Source organism: Centruroides vittatus, unplaced genomic scaffold, assembly GCF_030686945.1.
Source record: "Centruroides vittatus isolate TY-2023 unplaced genomic scaffold, ASM3068694v2 contig_409, whole genome shotgun sequence".
NCBI lineage: Eukaryota > Metazoa > Arthropoda > Arachnida > Scorpiones > Buthidae > Centruroides > Centruroides vittatus.
This window is the reverse complement of record NW_027122221.1, coordinates 66,314-89,102: the sequence shown is the minus strand read 5'-3', so window position 1 is coordinate 89,102 and position 22,789 is coordinate 66,314. Positions and strand designations below refer to the sequence as shown.

Below are 22,789 nucleotides of genomic sequence, written 5' to 3'. Positions count from 1 at the left end.
GTTGATCAGTATTCAGATAATCAATGCTCTATTGTATATACAACATATTTATATTTACAGTTGCAGTCAATCTCTTAATAGTCTCCATTATTAAACACACAGAGTAAAGAACTAATTGTTTAAAGGGAAGAGTTGTTTCATAATAATTTTTCTATGTTATAAGTTGTGCAGTTATTGGATTGTCTGAAAAGTTTTGATCTGGATATTTGATTGAAGTATTTGTTAGAGGTCAGATTTTTCAGATGAGCCATTAAGTTTAAATGTTACATAAAATTAGTGGATTCTGTAAGCATTGTGCAACAGTTTTATTTGTGGACAAGAAATTTTCCCAAAACACAGTTGTATGGAGATTAAACAAAGATGGGGAAAATACAGAAAAAACATTAAAAATGCACCAACAATCAACTATTAAGATACTATTCAACTAATAACTGAAATCAATTATTGTATTTTAACTCCAAAATTTGAAACAATTCATTATGATGAAAAACAAAAAACAATTTTTTCTGCTTTACTTGAAAGTACAAGCTGTGTACACTGGTGTACAATTTACCTTAAAAGTACAGAAATTACAAATTATTATTACTAACATAAAAGCCATCATCTGTGTGTGTGAATTCATTATAATTCCCCTCAATTTTTGTCCAATCCAGATGAAATTTTGGTTATATTTGTTTATATTCTGATGGAAAGTATAGGCTACTTATTTTGCAGAAATATTAGTTATAGAATAAACATTTTATAGATTTCAGATCTGTGCTTGCACTTACATTGCAGTGACATTGGTGACTTTAGTTTAGTTTTTGCTTGATGATGGAATTTTGCTTAAGTTCCATTTTTAAATATTTTGGCAAATGGTGTATTTTAAACTTTAAAAAAAGATAGTTGCATCTTGTCACTTCTATAACAAATTGTTTTTAAATCTTTCCATAGTGACCATGTGACATTCTACTATCCAATTAGAAATAATTATCTAATGAGCCCCTTATTTAGAAAGTGTTATCACTCATCTAATTAACGTACATACTATTCATCTTTGTTTTATCAATTTGGAATTAAAACGACTCGTTGTTTGGTCAAAAAAAAAAAAAAATGCTTATGGGAAAGCATAAGAGTAAAATTGGTCAGGGAAATTCTGGATGTAAAAGAATAAGAACAACTGAGACCTCTGAATGCCATGAAGTCCAGCTTGAGCAACATTGAGTAAGAATGGCTTTGTCAAGAATTGTAGTATGGCTGCCTGCCATGTTTGTTTTTGTGTATAGTTGTATATACCATAGGAACTTTGTTTCTTCCTTCCTGTAATTCTTCTTCCTCCTGTCTTCAACCCTTTCCTGTCATATGACAGGAACCTTGCCATTTGTGGGTCCTGATTAGCCAGAATACCAAAAAGAAAAGAAAGGGTCATGCATGAGGATGCATGAGGGGACCAGGGGAACAGGAATTAAGGAGTGTCAGTTTGGAGTTTGTCACTGATGAAAGAGGAGGTGTAATTGAGTGGGTTGAGAAGCGATCAGGACTCCAAGGCCTAGAAGGATAGGAAAGCAGAGATATACAGTGTAGACTACCTGTAAACCGTGACATCAAGCTAAGTGGTATAATTGTACAGAACTAAGTAAGTGAGCCTTTCCATCCAAGCCTAAGAAAACCTTCCTCAGCAACATTTAATGATAATGGGTTATCATTACCCTGGATGTAAACAGATCGAGCATCTACCGCCCATACAGCAATAATCGTCCATGTTATTTCATTATCAGAATCTCAATTGAAGCTACTGGTATACTCCCTTACCATTCTTCATTCTTTTCTCTCTATCTAGTTTGTAAGTAGAGATAGATAGTCTTAGTTTTAAGCCAAATTGTGTTACAAATAGTTGTCGTGGGAAGATCGAGCGAGAGCAGAGAATTAGTATAAATACTTTTTTTGGTTCTCTATAACAGCCAGACTGAAATCTGTCTTCTCTATTCGATTAATAAATGCAGTTTGACTGGTATTTGCCCTGTCTTATTTGTAATGCATACCTTTCACAGTAGAAACAGCATTACAATGTCAAGCTTTGAGTATAAACTATTTAATTTGTAGAAATATTAGCAACTCTTCTCAAATTTCTTGAAATCTCTACTCTTCTCAATTCTTCAGTCTCTACTTTCACATAAAAAGTACTCCATCATGCTTGATGAATTTCTAGTTAGAATTATAAGTTATGTGTAGGTCAGTAACACTACAATACTATGCAAGTCTAGGAAAATCTTGGGAAATAGTCCTTTTGTCTTTATGGTTCTTTATGAATGTTTTAGGTCTTAGTTATGAATCTGTAAGACCACAGTATATCAAGATCTAAAAACATAATTATTATTGAAAAAGTGAAGAGAATTGATACAAAAGATTTTAAAACAATCAAAATGAGAACAAAAATTAGAAATGGAAATTATGCTAGCATACCTTACAGATGTGGAGACAAAAGAAAATAACCACAACCATAAAGAAGACAAAAGGACTGTTCCCAGGTTTTACTAGACTTGCATAGTATTGTAGTGTTACTGACCTAGACATTACTTGTAATTGATAACCTTCTATTAAAAGTACAATTTATCTTTATACCTTACAACATTATTGCCAACATTATGGTGACTATAAATTATTCTGTAGACTGTTTTTGTATATTATCCAATTGCATTTTGGAAATAGTTAATTAAATATGCTAGGAGTATAACCTGGTACATTAGTTATAAAATTAATTGTTTTTGGTTGATATGAGTTGAGATATCTGTTGACATTTATTGACCAGAACTGGTCAATAAATGGGAAATTATAAAATATAGAAAAAATATCATAAAACTCCAATAAAACATATTTATATACTTGATTTTATTTATTTACAAGTACATTAATTTTTCATAAATTTTTAAATTTGTTTTTACTTGATATTTAAATTGTCATTAAAATTTTTTAATTTTATATTTGAATATAGTTAAATATATAGTATTGGAAGCTTAAGATAAATTTATTATTAATATTAATTTTTTTTTTGTTCCAGGGTGAGATTATTGATAGAATTGAATTCAATGTTCAGAATACAGTTGAATACACTGAAAAAGCAAAAAATGAAATTGTTCAAGCATTAGAATTACAGAAAAAGTCTAGAAAGGTAAATGTTGTTTAATGAAAAATTTACTTAACAATTGTCTGTAACTAAATGTATTTTCCCATAATAATATGTAAAATTCTTTGTAGTAAATTAAATTCTTTCAAATTGATGCAAATTAACAACAAGCATATTTTAATTTCCTTTTAATAAATATTGTAATTTTTCATTATTTCTCTTTCTAAATTTCAAAGGTTTTATTCAATTCAAATGGCATTCCCTTTGTTCTTACCTTCCTCCTGTGACGAATGTCAGCAGTGTTTCACTTATGTAGACTGATGTGGTTACTCAATGAACCTTAGGGCTGTACTTTCTACCATCCTAACTATTATTTTGGTATTTTCACCAGCTAGGGGATTCTATTGGAATTCTGATTTGTTTGTAATATTTTTTTGTAAAATGTGTAACGTAAGCTGATGTAGAATTATGTGCAATATCTGAGATTGTTTTGAATAGTATATTTTTTGAACATGTCCATCTTGAGATGTTATCGTCTTATATAAAGAAAAGCTAGTCCAGTCTTGATATGAAGAATCCAGTTTCTCAGTCAAAAGGTTTTAAGACTTCTACTTTACCTATAATGTGTCTAACAGTTCTAAAACTAGGTCTTTGCTATTTGGAGGGTATGAATATCTTTCCATGTGATCTTTAAGATCAGAACTGGAGAAAATCTTATAGATGTCATTCATCACTTAGTGACTGGATTATGATTGATTGAGGTATAAATTTTTATCAGAGGGACTAGATAAGCCATTATTCAGATTTCAATTTGAGTGTTTCAGGATTAAAGTATATTTGTAAATTCAGATTATACTATATAAGAAATGAACTAAATGTATTTAAAGTTAGTTTGCTTTGCTCAATTATTTTTTACTTACAACTTATTTTTTTCTTTTTAAATAGTTGAAGATTATCATCATTGTAGTTGTACTTGTTATCATTATTGTTATAGCTGTACCTGTTGCTGTCCAATCATCATAGTTGCAGATTTATCATGAAATTTGATGTACAATATTCTATTCTTTTGTGTTAAATATTCCACAAAGGATAGTGATGATATATATTTTATACATGAGTATTTATAAACAGTTTTATAATTAAGACTTTTAATTGAAAAAATAATTATTTTAAATATATACTAATTAATAAAGTACAAAATAATGAAATAATGCATTTCTTAGATTTTTTACAAATATTTTTATATATTTTAAACATTAATTTATACTTAACTGCCAATGACTGTACTTAAGTTATTTTTATTACATATTTTTCATAAAACTGTTTGTAAGTCTAATTAAACTTGTATATGTATTTTTATAAAGTACAAAGATTATTAATCAAGTTTATTTTTATGAAAATATCTCTAATCCATTTCATTTAATAATTAATAAAAAAGTTAGTTTTTGAGATGTAAATTTATCTTTGATCAGAAAGTGAATTTTGTAATAAAAATAATATTTTTCAATGTATAAAAGTCTCTTTGCATAAAATGAAACTGTACAATACAGAATTTTGGATATATTTATACAACAAATAATTGAAATTAATAAACTGTCATATTTTGCCAATCAAAGAATTTCATAGAATAAAATCAAATCTCACAAATTTAAATTATGCAGTGTAATGAAATTTAATGTTCCAAACGAGTCCACAGATCAGTTTAATAGGATTTGCGAAATGTTCAAAAGGTATCTATTAACATAGCATTTGCCAAAGTGGGCTCTTTGGAGCACCTAAGGCTTTGCAACCGAAATTTTAGGGCTGTAAAAATATTTTAAGATTTGTGAAATTACCAATCAGATGTGTCAAAAATAGTAAAATTAACAAATAACACAACTATTTTTGAGTTAGCAGTACACCTCAATACGGTTGTTGCCATTTGCCGACATTTCGTCGAATGATATATCGAATATAATTTTTTATTAATAATAATTTAACGAAATTTTATTTTTATCATTCGATGAAATAATAATTAAAAAATAAAGTAGAGCCTCCTTTATCTGTCAACTACAAATTTACAGCAAAATATGCCAAAGAATTGTGATGGATCTACAAAAAAATTTCCTTGTTAAGGGCTCCACTTTAATACAGCATTTCTTAAACTTGATAATGCGCATTTTCTTATAAATATGTTGATAGAATGAGTTTTGTTACGAAACATATCTTATTGAAAATAAGTAATTTACAAATCACTTCCCTCAAAGTGCTTTCCACATACATTGTATTTATATATATGTAGAGAATAGAAAAACAAGTGGCAAAGCTGTATTTGGGACAAGACTGTCTCGGAGACTCTCTGCTAAGCCGGATCACGTTGACACTCGAGGTGGGTCTCGTTCTCATTCTCCAATTTTCTTTGGTATCGCTGGTTTTGAGCGCGATCATTCAAACTTCGCCGGCCTCTGCCACGACCACGAGGTCGTCCACAGTGCCGTAACTAGGATTTTGAAGCCTACGGCCAAGAATAAAAATGGCGCCTTTTTAATTTTTGTTATTAAATAAAAATGGTGGTTTATTTCTAAAATATATGTTGGTGGAAATTACAGATAATAAATACTATATAAATATAATAACACAAAAAATCTTCTATAATTAATTTCGTATACATATTATTCCGGAACCTTCTTGTTGGCGCCTTTATTAAATCGGCGCCTAAGGCGGGAGCCACGTTGGCCATACCCTAGTTACGGCTCTGGTCGTCCACGATGCATTTTCGATGAAATTAGCCCAGTGTTCGCAACCGTGTTCGTCAATTTAGTAAACTTTTACGTATTCTATTAATTTGAAGTTTTATTTATATATTTTTATCACAGTTGCTGTGTTTCTTACGCTTGTATTTCATTCTCTGCCGCAGCACTGATGAAATAAGATGATGATTGTTTATTCTTTATTACGAGCCACGCATTTTTATGTATTCTAAGAAATTAAATGAAAAATAAATTTGCTCCCAGGCGTCTGTTTAATAATAGGTTAACGGCATTACGTAATTCTATTAATAGTATCATATCGTACGTTTTTGAGGGGATAACATTTTCGTGTGCCGCAAGTAGAAAATGGTTGCAGAACACTGAATGAACCTATCCAATTTCGAAATTTCTCTCCGTTGCGTTTCGCCCCGGGTTGAATTTTTGTCGATGCCCAACGAAAACTCCGTTTTTGAAAAAAAAAATTCTTGACTATTGTATCGTCCGAAAGTAATTGCTTGCGCAAAATAAAAATAATCTATTAATAAATGTAAAAAGAAAACAAATAATATATCGGAAGTTAGTTTTAATATAAAATTATAACGACTCGCGCCATCTACCTTCAAAAACGTTCCGATGCCGAAACAAGATATCTGGAGTCGACCGGTCGAGGTCAGCACGTGACGCCCAGAAATGTGTGGAGAATAACACGGGACAGGTAAATGGGTTTTTTCAAAGATTCGTTGGTAAAAATTCGATTTTGCAACATTCGCTTTTCCAACTTCTCAACCAGCAACGCATGCGCAAATCTGGCACTAATGCCTGTTTGTAGTGTGTGTCGTCATTTTGTATTTTATTTTGACTCGATCCCCGAGTACCTATAAGTCTGGGTTTTTTTGTGCGCGCGTGATTTGGGCACTTATTGTCGGAACGTAGTGACGACTAATACTTGACTTCGTGCATTCCTTGTCCGCAGAATAACTCTGGAATGAGTTGTCCGATCTCGATGAAATTTTCTACGACGACTCGTCATCATTCAAGGATGAACTGATTAAAATTTCAACTTTCAAAAATGATCCGTTTTTGTAGAACTGGATATAGGTGTTTTTCTTCAGTATGGATCATTTTTGAGAGTTGAAATTTTAATCAGTTCATCCTCGAGTGATGGTGAGTCGTCGTAGAAAATTTCATCAAGATCGGACAACTCATTCTAGAGTTATAATGTTGACAAGGAATGCACGAAGTCAAGTGTTAGTCGCTTCCTGCACGCACGTGTAGAAGCGCCATCTGGTGGTCGGAAAATATGACAATCATTAAAACGGTAATTTTGAAAGGTAAATGTTGTCGCTAACTGGACACACAACAAATATAAAGAATCTTTATAGAATAATAAGTTTAAACAAGTCTTCTTTTTACGATCCATTCTCTCCTTCGTCTTCCTATCGTTAGTACGAAATTTCGATCTCTAAATGGAGAAGCTGCGCAGAGATTCCAAATTGAGACGAAGTCGCCCAAATTCGTCGTCATCGATGAAATGTCAATGATTGGTGTAAGAATGCTTTACACGATCGAGAGAAGATTGAGAGAGATAAACCCCGAGAAAGATGAGCCTTTTGGTGGATTCTTTACCTATTTGTTTGGTGATTTTCGTCAGCTTCCTCCCGTTAAAGATACTCCTCTCTACTCGAGTGTTTTTTACGATGTAATGTCCCAACAAGGTAGATTCGCATTTGATTCTTTTGAGAAGTTCATTGAACTTAGTAATTCTCATAGACAAAATAGCGCAGATAGTTCCTTCACGGATGTCTTACAACATCTAGCTTCGGGTGATTTCTCTGATACAGATCTGAACATTCTGACGACAAGAAATCGAGCCTATTTGTCCAGAGATGAACTCGATCAGTTCCAAACGGCAGTAGAGCTATATCCAACAAACGAGCGAGTTAAACAAAGCAACGAAGACTACTCGCAGTCAACTGGATGCCCTTTTGCTTATATAGCAGGGGTGGGCAAGCAAGAGTTCAGTGAGAGCCGAAATGTAGGTTTTGCAAAATGCATGGGAGCCGCAGTTCTGTACTATCGTGGTGGATAGTATGGTAAGGCCGGAAAGGATAGCACTTTCAGCAAGAGCCGCGTGTAACTCAAAAAGAGCCGCACTTGCCCATGCCTGTTATATATCATCTGAAAACACTCCAGATATTGCCCCGCCTTCGTCCAAAGACGACTCAAGCTCTTGGTCTCTCGATCCCTCCAAGTTTTTGAATCTCTCAGTTAATGCCGGAATCATTCTGAGAGTCAACTTATGGTGCAAGGAGGTCTCGTCAATGGTTCACTAGGAACTATACGCTACATTATTATATATGCTCCTAATGCTCGCCCTCCAGCTCTTCCTCTGTTTATTTTAGTGGAATTCGATAGCTATCGGGGACCTTCCATCTATGATAATCTGTTTCCAATAATCCCCATAACACGCACTTCGAACGATGGCAGTATATTGCCATCTCGTAGACAGTTTCCCCTTACCTTAGCATACTCGACGACTATACATAAATCACAGGGATTAACTCTTCCAAAAATCAAAATAGATATAGGGAAAAAAGAAACAGCTATCGGTCTTATCTATGTTACATTGAGTACAGTGAAAAAATAACTGACATAGTATTTTTAAAGAGTTACAATAAAGATGGCAACGAGTCAATCTGTAAGTCCAAGGCCCGTAGTGATAGACAGAATTTCACGAGACATTGGCATAGCAATTAATTAATGGCTTATTCCGAGCTTATATTTGTACCTTTAAATAATCCAATAGAAATCATATATATTGTTGAGAACGAATGATTCTTTGTTTCTTTTTTCCTCATAATCTAGAAAATAAAGGTACGAGCAGCTTCGTTCCGACTACACGCCGATGTAGCGTTACTTAACTAGTACTCTGCCAAATTGCAACTCCCGACATTTACTCTTTCGTGCCTCTAAGCTGGGTTACCCAGCCGGCAGTACGATTTTATAAACAAGACAGTCTTATCGGTAAAACCAAGGCGAAATACAATTACCATCGAATTGTCGGCAAAATAGGTGGAAACTACCTCGATTCTTGTATTTGTCTTCTAACGTTCAGTCTTTACCATCGTCTTTTATTGCCTTTCTCAACCGTCGTGGTACTCGCTCTCCCTCCTTTCCCCGCATCCTCCCATTTATTATCTTAACGGTTTAGGAATTACCCATACCATCCTAAACAGCGGCTGGCTCTTCGCACTCTCATAACATAGCTTTAGCCGGCTCTCAAATGTTTTCCTCGCGTTGCAGTGTTCTAATATTCTCGCAGGTACCGGTGACAAACGTTATCGAAAGCTGGCTCGAAGTCGATTTGAAGGAAGCGGCGAGAATCGGGTCGCAGATAGTCTGGGTCGGGAAGACGTTTGCGTGGATGCGTCGTCCTTTTATTCCACAGCTCCGCGCACTATCAACGAGACGACTTTTTGAAAGCTGTTTGCACGAATTCTTGTTAGAACTTTATAGTTCGTGTTTAATAAGGATATCGGCCTCCAATTATTTTCGTTTAGATCGGCCATTTTTTGCCACTCGGGAACGAGCGTTGTTATCCCTCGGCCGAAGTTTATCGACACCCGATTTTCCGATACGACGGAGTTAAGCATTTGCACCAGTTTGTTGCCAAAGATTGGAAAAAACTGTTTGTAAAGCTCCGCGAGTAGGCCGTCAGAGCCCGGTGCTTTATTGTTGGGCATAGCTCTTACGATTAAAAGACATTCGTTGTACGCGATGTCTTTGTTTAATAAACTACTTTCGTCACGCGACAATTCGGGCATAAGGGAGATAAATTTTGTCGCACTTTCGAGGAAGTATTGTTTCTTCCGGAATAGCTCTATAATACAGGTATTCCTCACTTTACGACCGAGTTCCCTTCCGACGACTACGTCGTTAAGCGAATTGGTCGATAAGCGAGAAGCTCGCGCCGGAAATATAGGATCGTTGTAAAATTATAAAAATTGTGCAACAAACTTCAAATTTATTCGTAAAAAGACACGCGTATGTACCGTACTGTACATATCATTTGTTTATTCGGTTATCTGGAGCTGTAGAGGGGGTCCAGGTAAGGGAGACGACGACGACGAAATAGAAAATACCTTCGAGGGCGCGGGTCTCTGATGTAACGGTCGAAAAGAAACTCTTAAGTGTGGTTTTGCTTCGTAATCTTTTTTCTTAATAAATTTCTCTATAGCGCTTCGAAAGTTCACTCGTCCCACGTTTAACTTTATTAAGACGTTCGGTATTTGGGTCCGTAGCCAAGAGTTCCAACGTAGCCGCATTAATTTTGGAGACACACCGGCTAACCCACGTACCGCGAATTTCTTTTTCGCTCCTTCGGTTCTTTCTTCTTCTTCCTTTTCCAAATGCCGCATCGCTTCTAACTGTATTAAATCCTCGTCTGTTAGCTCTCCGTCGGCGTAATCCACTAATTCGGCAACGGGTTCCACTCGAACATCTAAATTAAACGCATTGGTAAGACCCGCAATCGTTCGAATTACATCATTTCGATATTGTCGGCGAAACTTTTTATTCGTTTTTTCCGTATGCCCGGCATACATTTATCCGTCGCTCGGTCCCGAGCCGATTTAATGTTTTTAACGGAATCGAAAATACTGTACGATTTCCAAAAATCACATCATTTTCTGTCGCCGCTACGGCTCGGCTAAAAATCGTGCGCAAATAAAACGGCGCCCCGATCCATTGGCCGTAAAACGGCAGTCGTGTTTTTAGGAAGATCGGGGTGTAGATGGCGAAGATGCCGGGGGTGGCCCGGAGCATTATCGAGCGGGAGAATAATTTTAAAAGGAACTCCCGTTTTCAAACAATAATGCTGGATTCGAGGGTACGAAGCGGTTCAAAAACCAATCTTCGAATAAAGGTCGCGCCGTCCGTGCCTTTTTATTTGCGCGATAGTAAACGGGCCGTTTGTTTTTACTAACCTTCTTTAATGCACGTGGGCTTTCGGAGCGATAGATCGGGAAAGGCTTTAACTCGAACCCGGCGGCATTCCCTCCCAACAACAACGCGATCCCGCGTTTAAAAGCCTCGAAACGGGGCATCGCTTCGGCTTCTTCGGGCATTTTTTCTTCTACCAAAGCCCGGTTTCGTCCGCATCGAATATCGGTTGTGGGCAGTAACTGCCTTTTTTAATTATTCCATCCGATCGGTCGACAAATTTTTCTGCCTCTTCTACATCCGCGCTCGCCGCCCGACCGCCGATTCTCCAATTACGCGCGTTTGATCTCCGCCCAAACCCTCGAAACAATCCGTGGCTCGCTGTAAACGATTCCGTCGATTTTTCGCCTTCACGCGCCTTCAAAGTCTCGAAGATACCGCGTGTCTTGGCTGGAATTATTAAAAGGCTTATCGGCATATTATTTTGCATCTGGCGAATAAGCCCTTTTCGCCGCCCGGTCGTTACGGCTTCGAATCCCGTGGATGGCTTCGCTCTAACTTTACCCTTTAAAATCGTCGAAATTGTCGAATGTGCCAATTTCGAGTCGCGCGCCACTTTAACCGTTTTACCGGCTTCGTAGTCTCGTATGATTTTTATTTTCGTCTCGAGGTCGATAGCTTTCCTTCGGTTCTTAACGATTTCTCCGGACGATGCCAAACTTTCTTTTCGTCGACATCCGTATTATTTTGGGGTTACAAATATGTAAAAAAAACGAAATTACTCGGCGAGTGTTTGTCGGAATGGAACTGACCGGAAAAGTGCGTAGCCAGCCTCTAGTACGCTCGGTGCGCGTGTCGCCATTCTGCACCGATCGACACTCGAGCCGAGAAAGGGGATTCCCCGAATTGCGGGTCGAAACTCGATCGGTCGATAAAGCGGAAAGGTGGTAAAGCGAGGAGAACCCGTAGTTTAAGAATCGAGTCCGAATAGTTTTCTTGTCGGTGGCGATAGTACAGTTTACGTTTCGTTCCTTTATCGCTTTACGTTTAGTACACTTCTTTTCGAGCCGATAGAAGCGCTTAGTCGGTTCGCCTTCCGCGCTATTAAGCTCTACCCGGGAACGAACGAATGCGCCTTTTAATTTTTTTCCCGCGTAAGTTTCAATCGTTTCGCATTTTCGATTTCACCCGCCTGACTTGCCGGGTGTAGTATTTCTTTTAGTACATCGATTAACTTCGGACGACGCGTCTCGCCGCTGCTTTCTTTTGCGCGCCGATTTGAACGGCGGTTCTTTCGATCGCGCTTTTAATTTGTCGCTACCGTCCGAAGAAGTTTTCCCCTTTTTGATTCAAAATCCGCGTTGTCGTTTCGGCAAGAAAACCGACGTCCCCGAGTAAGGTGACGTTAAATTTCCGATATGTCTGTCTATGTGGGGCGAGTTTCTCCGGTAGAGAGAAGTCAATCCGTGATCGAACAGATAAGACGGTTCTATTTCCCGGGCGATTGTGCCGGAGATAATGCTCTTAGATACGTAAAACCGATCTAACCGAAAGTGGGCATTGTTCCGACGATAAGTGTACTCTCTGCCGCTTGGGAAAGGTGACGCCGTATGTCGGTCGAATCGCGCTTCGCTTTTCTTCTCTGGCTCGTTCCGTGTCGAGCCACTTCTACCGAGTTATAATCACCCCCCACGATCGTCTCGAAAAGGACGTCCGGTAACTGTTCTAGTTTAGGAAGGAATTCTAATCGACTTTTCGAGTTATTCGCCGGCAGGTACACCGATATAATACGCGCCACCCGGCAACGTCACGCGTGGTTATACGACTTCGCTAAACTGGACCACCGACCGCCGAATTTATATTGCGTTTTCCATATATACGTGTTTAATAAAATATCAAATTCGGCCTTTTTAAATAGTCGACGAACTAAAACGCTTTCTATTGCTCGGAAATGTTTATTAAACGAAACACTAACGTTTTCGAGCGAATAGAATGGGCCGTCTTCGAAGGTATTTTTAAAAATTGAACGTTGTAAGGACGGAACGTCCGAACATTTTACATTTAAATTTAAAACGAAAATATTAGATAAATTAACAAATAAATAGTAAAATAAAATACATCAAAATACATCCGAGTATAAGGCCGGGGATGGACTAAGACTTTTTATTTTTTAATTTTTCTTTTATCCAGAATTTCCACGCAGAAGCCGGTCCGTCCGCACGCCCGCTTTAATACATTTCAAATTTAAACGTAAAATGCCCTTACGGCGTTCAATTTTTAAAAATACCTTCGAATTCGGTTACGCCCGAAGACTGCCCATTCTATTAGCTCGAAAACGTTAGTGTTTCGTTTAATAAGACTTATTATATATGTAATATTATGAATAATAAACAAACAAACAAACAAACAAACAATCTAAAAGTCACACCGGCAATTCTTTTATTCTCGCATCGTCGCAATGCCGGGCTGCAATTTTTAATCGCTCTCTATCTCAAATCGGTAGTGGTTTGCCTCTGTACGTCACACTTTACGTTTAACAACGGAGTCGTGCCGGTCATCTTGTAAAGTACTATTTTTTTTTAGTATCTTAGGAAACCGACACTATCTGCGGTCGGTAGAACTTCCGTTAACCTAACGGGTACTTTACGCGGATTCGAGATTAGTTTGCCAGGCCTGGGCTTTTAAGCGCGCACCGAAAAATTAGTAATAATAACGATAAATATCTAGTCAAATCAAAAAGTTCAAATATACAGTCAAACCTGTTTTTATGCGGTCTTTTTTTATGCGAATTTTTAATTTGTGCGGTTTTTTTGTGCGATTTTTTATTTGTGCGGTATAGTTGGCGACTAGTCTCGTGCGATTCGTCATGTCTCACGTTGACTTATTATAGCTAAATAAAATTATTATAGCAATATTATTGCACGAATATGCGAAAAATGAAAATAATTTATTTTTTAAGTCAACAAAACACCACCTGGACAAAAATATGTAAAACAAACAGACGATAGACGAGACGATGCAGTCAAGTGCCGACATCTGTTGTCAATAAATTCTATTTCGTACGGTTTTGAGTTATTTTCTATGTGAGACTTTTTTATGCGGTCCCTGTTGACCGCATAAAATATTTTTTAATTGTGTTGCGAAAACTATTTTTTATGGCCACTCGTGAAATTTCGTGCGATTTTTTGCGCTTTTTTTATGCGGTCCCTATCCACCGCATAAAAACAGGTTTGACTGTATTTAATTAGTAACTAGAATGTACTACGTACAAATGTCAATAATCCAAACACAATTTATTAACGAAATTCAACGAGTCAACCCGACAAGAAACTCAGCTACTTAGCTTAACTTAATATTAATTCCCCTTTGAAATTCGACAAATCAAATACTTAGCAACTATGAACAAAATCTCTTACTAATTAAACGTCTATCCGTTACCTCACTATACGAAGAAAACTATTTCCTCAATCCTTTCGATATCGTCAAATCGAACTCCTCTTTAACACCTCGGATCGTCCAATTATCAATCTGGACTTCTATCATAAAACACTTCGCTTTCGAATTCGCCTCGCTCTCAAAGTCTCCTCGATTTGGAATTCACCTCCTCCTTCTTCGGTTAACGTGCGGGTTTTATACTGTGAGGTGACGTCACACTTCAGCTGGGTTACTCCCCTTATTTACATACTTAGTTGCTAACATTAATTTTCTTTTCTGGCAGCTTTAAGTTTCCGACAAAGCTTATAAACCGTTTACAAAGTATTTATCAGAATTTTCTGGGATGTTAAGACGGTTTATCGAGTATTTCTTTACTAGTGAGTGTGGGGACTCCCCCTCCATTTTTTTTCTGCGGACCGGTTACTTCCGCGGGCAGCGCAAGTGCGCGAGATTTTTCCTACGGCGCTTATTTCTTCGTGAGTTGGTTTTTTCTTCTTTTTTCGTTACTAACAAGAGAGTGGTGGGGAACCTTCGTCCTAAATAAACATAAGCCCCAAACAAAATATAATAAAACGAAAAAATAATAATAAAATAAAAATAACGCTCGGACTCAGTTCCTTACAATCTATCTAACTCCTTTAAGGGGAAAATTTTTGGATCGAAATAACGCGACTTCCGGTTTGCATCGGAATATTCCTATATAGTTAGTCGGGGTCTCCCGCTGCCTCTAAAGTTTCCATATTCGGTCTCGAGATACAGAAAAAAATTTCGTCTAATTGCAGCCAATAAGCGTCTCGTTTGCTTGTCCTATTATAATTACGTAGCTTAAGATTAAAGTAGAGGGTGTCCGCGAAAGGTCGAGATCTTCTCGAAGGGGTCGACCGAAACCCCGAAAGTTTCAAACACGTTTTTCGGCCAGCCGCGATTTTCACCCGGTAAGACCCGTACGTGACTCGGCGAGTTTGCCCGCGCCGTTTAAGCCAGCACATTTTAAAAATACGTTTTTAACATTAGTGGAAAAATCCTCAAAAAAATACAATCGCGAAAAGCAATTTGTACATAAAAATACTACTCCCGTTCGTGTTAATGTCTCCTCTACTTAGTAAGAAACGAGTCGTTAGTTAATGATGCGAAAACAGCGAAATACGATATCGATACGTCTCGAAACATTTTTATAAATTTGAAACCCGGCGAAAACCCGTTTACGGCGGCCAGTCCGCAAGGACGCTCGCGTATACGACCTAAAAGTCCTACGAAACTGTGCCATTTCGTTCCATCCGAGTATGGCGATAAACGTGACAACGGTAGGCCGAAAACCAAAGTCTCTATATGGTTTTCGTGTTAATGTCTGTTATATTATAGCATTTGATTTACATAACTACAAAGCGGTGGCGTAGCGAACGTAACCGGCGCCCCTCTCCCCCTCCAGAAACACGTATAGTTTGTCTCGGAGACCATTCGGGCGCCCCTCTGCGAGTGGCGCCCGGTGCACGATACATCCCCCACGCTACACCACCGCTACAAAGGTGATCTTAGGTGAAGTGTTTATCACACCGAGTGCCCGATCTAACGCGTTTTAAAAATTCTTTAAATCGTGTACGGTAGAAGAATAAAGAATTTTTAAAATGCGTTAGATAGGCAAGAGTTTATTGCACCGAATAACCAAAGATCATCTTTTATAACTCGTCCTTTAATGGAACCCGTCCCGAGAAATTTTGACTAATCGGCTGCAGCGGTACAAACGGGCCAATATTCCCGAGGGATCGAACCCGCAGCGACCGGTCTATCACCTTCGTAATTATGTAAATCAAATACAACAACATAGAAGTACGAAATAACCTAATGATCTTAATCTTCGCCGCTGTTATTTTTTGTCCGAGCAACGCCGGGCTCATCCGCTAGTTTTTTAAAAATAAAACTCATCCCTAGTTTAAAAGTTAAGCGTTTTCCATCTTTAACGGCTCTAAATATAAAATTTTTTAAGAAAGTACGATAAGAGATGGCGCCACCAAAATTTTAAATGTCGTTCGTTTGTTTCACTTACGTTTCGAAATATCTTAATATATTTTAAACCCGGTAAATCGAATTTGTGGCCAACCGGTTCGGAGGGAAATCGCGACCGTCGGCATTATACTGGCGAAAGGTATTTTTTTATTTTTCAAATTGTAAAGAACAGATCGGTCTACTCTAGCCCGTTAGATACGTAACTCTGGGGAAATGTTCGAATCGAAGTAACGCGACTTCCGGTTTGCGTGAGAAGTTCGTACGTAATTAATCCTGCCTCCTGTCCATCCGTTCTCGGATTTAATCCGTTTAACTTCGTTCTCGAGATCAAGAAAGGGCAGACGGACGATAGGGGAATTTATAGGCGTACGTGTTTTCGAATTGCGGACCAATAATAATAGTACCGGTGCGTACCACCCGAAGCGCCGTTCGACCGGTGGCAAATTAATTTTTCGGAACACGTCTCGCGCCGAGTTTCTATTTGTTTTATCGGTAACGGAAAGGCAAGAACGGGAAAGAACTGACAGATAAACGTTTTAACATTTTGTTTTATTATCGATATTCGATAGGATATGCAACATTTCGATGTAACAAACTTCAACAAAGAATAAAATTAACAATTATGAACGGGGAGACAAAACAATATATATAGAATCGAGTGTTTCGTTTCCTTTTTTTTTTAAATCACATTTAAAAATATCTACATTCGTATTGTGAATGTTAAAACCACTACGTCACCGAAGGAATGAAACGTCGAACGGAAGAAAAATAAAACGGTGGCAAAATTTGTGTCTGTTTTTCTTTTCTTTTTTTTCCTTAATCTACCGTACGGGGATGTCGCGTACAAAATTCGATGGCGGGCGGAAACGGTGCGTGACTTTCGAAACGGTGGACGAGTCGCGGTTCCCTAAAATTTTAGGCACTCGATGTCTACGAATAGTCGCCGGGCGGGCGGAATTGGCGCTGTTTCGCCCGTTCCGTCCCGCCTCTCGCTAACGACTATTCGTCTGTAGAGGCACGTTTGAGGCTACGCTCGGTTCGGTACTTTCGACGGCCTTCGCTCCGATTTAAAAAAAAAAATACTGCGGGGTTAACACGTTCTAGACCTAGACTAGATTTTTGGGAGTCGAAGCGCGCGCCTTCGAAAATGCTCGACCCGTATATCACAATACGGTTTTTTTTATCCATAAAAAAACACGGGAGACAAACGCTAGCTAAAATTCGGTAAAAAACACTCAGAAACGGGGGTGGGAACTGATCCCCCCCTCGACCATTACCGCTGACCAGATTGTACTCATCGAACGTGGGGGTGTATATATATATTTATATATATGTATATATAAATATTTTGATAAAAAGGACGCCGACCACCGCCGGGGGATCGCCGGATAACCGAGTCCGAGCCCGGTTATCCGGGGATGGCGCGGCGAGAAGCCGTTCGTCCCTGCCGATGAAGAGTTCGCGAAAGGTGGTAAAAATGGTAAAAACTACAAATGTGATGATTCGAAACAGAAATTACGGAACGGGTGAAAACGGATGGTCGTGCGGACGGGGCGTTCCGGCCGCGGGAGACGCACGCACGACTGTGAAGCTACTCGACGTGACCACGAACGGAGCGTACGGTCTCTCGAATTTATTACTTCGGCATGACGGGAGCGACTGAAAGAAAAAAAATACACATTTATTTATTTAAATATTTTAGGAAACGCTTCCGGTGTGTAAACACCCGAAATAATAAATAATAAAATGACGTAAAACCATAGAAATTAAAACGGGTAGCGACGTGCACTAACACGAAAAAAGGCAGAACACAAACGAGCAAAGCGTGCGACCACTCACCACAAAAACGGGAAAAATCAAGTTAAAAGTGTAACGACAATTAATAACAATTAAAAAAATAAAAAGAAGAATAATAATAATTTACGGTAGAGTTAACGGAATTTTTAAATATATATAAAGAATGTTAATTAAAAAAATTAAAGAATTAGCAAACGTAGACGTCACACATGCGGCGTAACCAGTGAAAGAGGAAGAAAGATTATGCGTAGCTTGGGAACAATTCTCCCGACGACGGCGTTTCTTGGTCTTCCCGACGTCCTCCGGGGCTTCGACCTTTCCCCTTTCATAGTCATGCACTCTGTCCTCGGCAGTTTACGGTTCCAACACGGTGCGCAACCAATCACAAGATTATCGACAGGAAAGGGAGAAATGGAAATAAACAGTTTGGTGGAAGAAATAATTACCGACAGGCGGCTTGTTTATACATTATCTGTATGTCATATAATAACAATAGCAATAATAATAATAATAATAAATTAATAATAATTTTTTGGAATAATTTGGAAGAAAATTCTCTCAAAAATTACAGTCCATCCTGTCAGCAAGTTAACGGTGAGTTTATGAAAAATATTAGGAACGACGAGAACGTAACACAGACACGTTCCCTCTAGTAAAAAATCACAATATTACACTTTAAATAGTGTATAAATTAATAAAGGGAGAGAAATGGTTACTCGATACACAAGATATAAAACGGTAGAAGAAAAGATAACGGTTTCTATAATACCATCGATAAACTTGCGGGCGATGAATTTCAGGGCTTCGTCCAGGAACAATACCGGGAGGGATATCTTCATCACCGCGATCCATTCCGGTACGTCCAACGGGCACACTTGGAAAACGGTCTGAAATTGACAAAATGACGGTGTCAGTATACACACGCGCCTGCCCATATATATATATTTAAAAAAATACTCACGGAAAGAATATCGACGTATAAGATGACGAAGTGAAGAGTCATAGACAAGGCCATGGATGCCAACAACCAGATGTTGATCCAGGGAGGCATGACGAGCAGAGATTGATTTTCGGATAAACTGTGGAGAATTTAATTGGCAACGTTAGAAAACCGTTAAAAGTTTTTAGATAATCGTAAGTCGAGTGAGGAAATAAGGCGGTGACAAATGGCGTCGTTTACCTATTTAAAATTACAAACGGTTGGATGGGGATTCTCTCACCTGTTCAACGCGTTCAACATTTCGATGGTTACTAATACGGACAGAGCCATGGTCATGGGGTGAGGATCGTGGAAGATGTTGCAGTCGATGCCCTTGAAGTTCTCCGGGTCGCCCAGGCACTTCAAGTGATGAGACAATTGATAGTAGTTGAGGTGAGGTCCGGTGGGGCTGACCAAGTACCACCAGACGGAAGCGCCCACGGTGCCGGCACCGACGTATCCTGCCAGAGAAACAAAACGGTTTAAGTACACCGGCCCGGGGGAGGGAAAAGGAAAAGACGAGCGAGAGAGGCCCACCTCCGATGGCCATGTAACGGAAGAAGAGCCATCCGGAAATGAGAGATTCGTTGGCTTTCCTGGGAGGACGATTCATGATGTCCAAGTCGGGAGGATTGAAGCCCAGAGCGGTGGCGGGAAGACCGTCCGTCACCAAGTTGACCCACAACAGCTGAACCGGGATCAAAGCTTCGGGAAGACCCAGAGCGGCGGTCAAGAAGATGCTGCGGAAGAAATTATTATTAGTCCCGAAAATTCTCTCCTTCTCGTATTAATGCCACCGGAGATTTTCGATTAAACTATCTGGAAAAATTGCTTAAAGCTTTTTAAGGTTAGACAATATTCCGCGACTCCGGGAAATTTAAATTACGTTTATAAACATTATAGACCCATTTATACCCGGTAATAGCCGATTAAATCTCGTAACAACCGGCGTAAACACGGAAGTTGATCGAGAGAATTTTTCTCGTTATTCCCGTAACCTCTTTCTGGCGGACGGAATTACCAACTAAGAAAAAACCGCCAATTTACGGTAGGGAAGCGCGGGTTTAAGAACGTCCGCGATACGAACCTTACGACTTCACCCACGTTGGAGGAGATGAGGTATCGGATGAATTGTTTCATGTTGTTGTAGATGGCACGACCTTCCTCTACGGCCGCTACGATGGTGGAGAAGTTGTCGTCGGCCAACACCATCTCGGATGCGGACTTGGCCACGGCCGTGCCCGAACCCATGGCGATACCGATCTCGGCCTTCTTCAGGGCGGGAGCGTCGTTTACTCCGTCACCGGTCTGACCAGACAAAGGCAAAGGTTAGAGGGGGAGACGAAAAGGAGGGGGAAGGAGGAGGAGGAGAGAGATACCGACCATGGCAGAGATTTCTCCGTCGGCTTGCAAGAACTCTACGATTTTGCTCTTGTGGGCAGGTTCTACTCGGGAGAAGAGGCGAGACTTCTGTACGGCCCTCCTCTGGTCGCTAACGGGCAGATCGTCGAACTCGCGGCCAGAGTACGACATTCCTGAAAAACGCCAACATCCGATTTATCTTTGGTCCGCCGTTATAATCTAATTTCCTTTTATTTAGAACTAAATTATTCTATGTGATGACTATTAGTTCGTATTTTAGTCAAATATTTACCGGTGGTGTCCTCGTTCTCTCCGAATACGCCGATTCTTCTGCAGATAGCTTCGGCGGTGGCCTAAAAAGTAGAAAAATTATTCCAATTTATTATTTATTTTTTTAACAAAAACTACTTTACCATTTAACGAAACCGACATTTAAGATAATTCTTTTTCACTATTAAAATAATTTGCCTTCGTTTAAGACGGGCCAACGAATTTCGTCACCTATTTAGGCTATAAACATTTCGTATCGAAAAAATTCTAACGGCCATCAATTATTTTTTTCTGATGATTATTATTAATTGCAGTGTGAAAAGAAACTAAGTTTATATATCGGTAGATAAATTATCATTTTTATGGGTATGCAGAAAATTAATGTAGTACTGTACAACAAGAAAACACGCCATCCTCTGGTAGTCTCCCATACGAGATGATCACGTGTAACAATATTGCGTGCAATAGCTGTATTTGACACTTGGCAATGTGTTCTTAGAGGCCACTTTTCCTCCCTCGTTACTAATATTTTTATTGTATCGTTTATCTGTATAATGCCTCTAAAGGTTTAGTTTATTTGGATACGCGACGCGACACGCGAGTGATCTGCCAAGGGGGTGCCTCCCGGCAGAACATTTTAAGGGAAAATACAAAGTAAACCAGGAAAATTCCATGCGGCCGGTGTGTTGGCCGGGCACCGACCCGCGACGAACTAACGGCGTTCGGTGGTTTTATCCGCTCGGCCGCCGGAGGGCTAACGCGTCTAAAGAAACTGGCCGAACCTTCGAAAGTGCTTAGAACGGCCCGACGCCGGCAGAGGTACGAAATTGCATCTGCCTATTGGAAGCCACGTACCTTGTTGTCGCCGGTGATGACGATAACCCTGATACCGGCTTCGCGACATTTCTGAATGGAATCGCGTACTTCTGTCCTGGGTGGATCCAACATACCGGCAACTCCGACGAATGTCATGTTCACCTAAAAGTAAACCGAGGTATAAATAACTCTTTTTCAAAATAAATGAAAGTTTACGAAGTAATCGGGTAAGAGTTATTGAAAAAAGGTTGACGATAACGTGAAAAAACTGTTAAGAAAAATAAATACTACTCCCTATTAATTAATAGTTGAATTCTATAATTAATTAACGTGTGAGGTGGGATATAGATTAATTTAACTCCACGTGCATATTGTAATGCATATTATTTTATATTGAAAAAAATAATCACTTACTTCGTAATTAGCAAATTTATTAGAATCGCACAAGTCCATGTCCTCGGGTTTGGGTGGGTTGTCGCAGGTGGCCAAGCCCAGACATCTGAGTGTGTCGCGACCCGTTCCGTAGTGTCTGGTCACGTCCAAAATGTGATTCTTGATGGAGGACGTCATGGGTACTTTCTGATTACCGACGCGAACGTGAGAGCAACGGTCCAAAACACCTTCGGGGGCACCCTGACGAGGACAAAAAAGAAATTTTACGTCCGGCCGCATATATTTTGTATTCGAATAGAAAACGTCGACCGAGACACTAACTTTGCAAAACAATTTCGGTCCGGGACCCAAACGCGTGGATCTGGTGGGTACGCAATAAGAGCTCATGGATTTCCTGTCGCGGGAGAACTCCAGAGTGAATTCCTTCTTCCACATGGAGGAGATTCCGTGAGAAACGACCAGGGCGGCATCGCGTCTAGACTTTCCCGACTTGTCGAAGTTCCACGGATTCATCTTCTCGGCCAGAACGACGAGAGCGGTTTCTGTGGCTTCGCCTACTTTCTCGAACGCTCCTTTGTACTGTTAAGACAAAGTTTTATTTGTTTACTTTACAAAAAGTAATTTTCTATTTTATAGTCTGCTACATACTATATTACATATTAATGTAATAAGATTTGTACCGTAATAGATTGTGTTGTAAAAAAATATTTTAGTAGTCTTAAAAGAAATATATCATTTACGTTTCGATAGTATAAAAATAATTTTTCGAATGGTTTCTGCATTTAATATAGTGGCAACGAGTTAAATTTCAACAGAATTTTATTCATTGAAACTATATGTTTTCTTTGATATTTACCAAAGTAAAAATTGAAATTGGTTATGAAATTTTATATCAATTTTCCTATATCAAATGTAATTCGTATAAATAAAAAAAAGTGAAAATATTCAGTAAATTCATAA

The 22,789-nt window shown here is 38.8% G+C and overlaps 2 protein-coding genes across 2 annotated transcripts in view; one reads left to right on the top strand and one right to left on the bottom strand.

The window, feature by feature from the left end:
• LOC136976598 (syntaxin-like) overlaps positions 1 to 4,193 on the top strand; it is a 65,705-nt gene extending 61,512 nt beyond the window's left edge. The window contains exons 9-10 of the mRNA XM_067271928.1: positions 3,038 to 3,148; positions 4,049 to 4,193. Of these exons, the coding sequence (XP_067128029.1) occupies positions 3,038 to 3,148; positions 4,049 to 4,126 (189 nt within the window). The 3' untranslated portion in view covers positions 4,127 to 4,193. The remainder of the gene's footprint in view (positions 1 to 3,037; positions 3,149 to 4,048) is intronic.
• A 12,549-nt stretch (positions 4,194 to 16,742) lies between these two features.
• Positions 16,743 to 22,789, bottom strand: part of LOC136976597 (calcium-transporting ATPase sarcoplasmic/endoplasmic reticulum type-like) — a 30,002-nt gene continuing 23,955 nt past the window's right edge. Inside the window, exons 15-25 of the mRNA XM_067271926.1 lie at positions 22,151 to 22,408; positions 21,851 to 22,069; positions 21,476 to 21,598; positions 20,643 to 20,703; positions 20,372 to 20,523; positions 20,076 to 20,296; positions 19,526 to 19,728; positions 19,230 to 19,449; positions 18,971 to 19,088; positions 18,779 to 18,896; positions 16,743 to 17,871 (exon numbers count right to left, since the gene is read on the bottom strand). Coding sequence (XP_067128027.1) covers positions 17,849 to 17,871; positions 18,779 to 18,896; positions 18,971 to 19,088; positions 19,230 to 19,449; positions 19,526 to 19,728; positions 20,076 to 20,296; positions 20,372 to 20,523; positions 20,643 to 20,703; positions 21,476 to 21,598; positions 21,851 to 22,069; positions 22,151 to 22,408 — 1,716 coding nt within the window. The 3' untranslated portion in view covers positions 16,743 to 17,848. The remainder of the gene's footprint in view (positions 17,872 to 18,778; positions 18,897 to 18,970; positions 19,089 to 19,229; positions 19,450 to 19,525; positions 19,729 to 20,075; positions 20,297 to 20,371; positions 20,524 to 20,642; positions 20,704 to 21,475; positions 21,599 to 21,850; positions 22,070 to 22,150; positions 22,409 to 22,789) is intronic.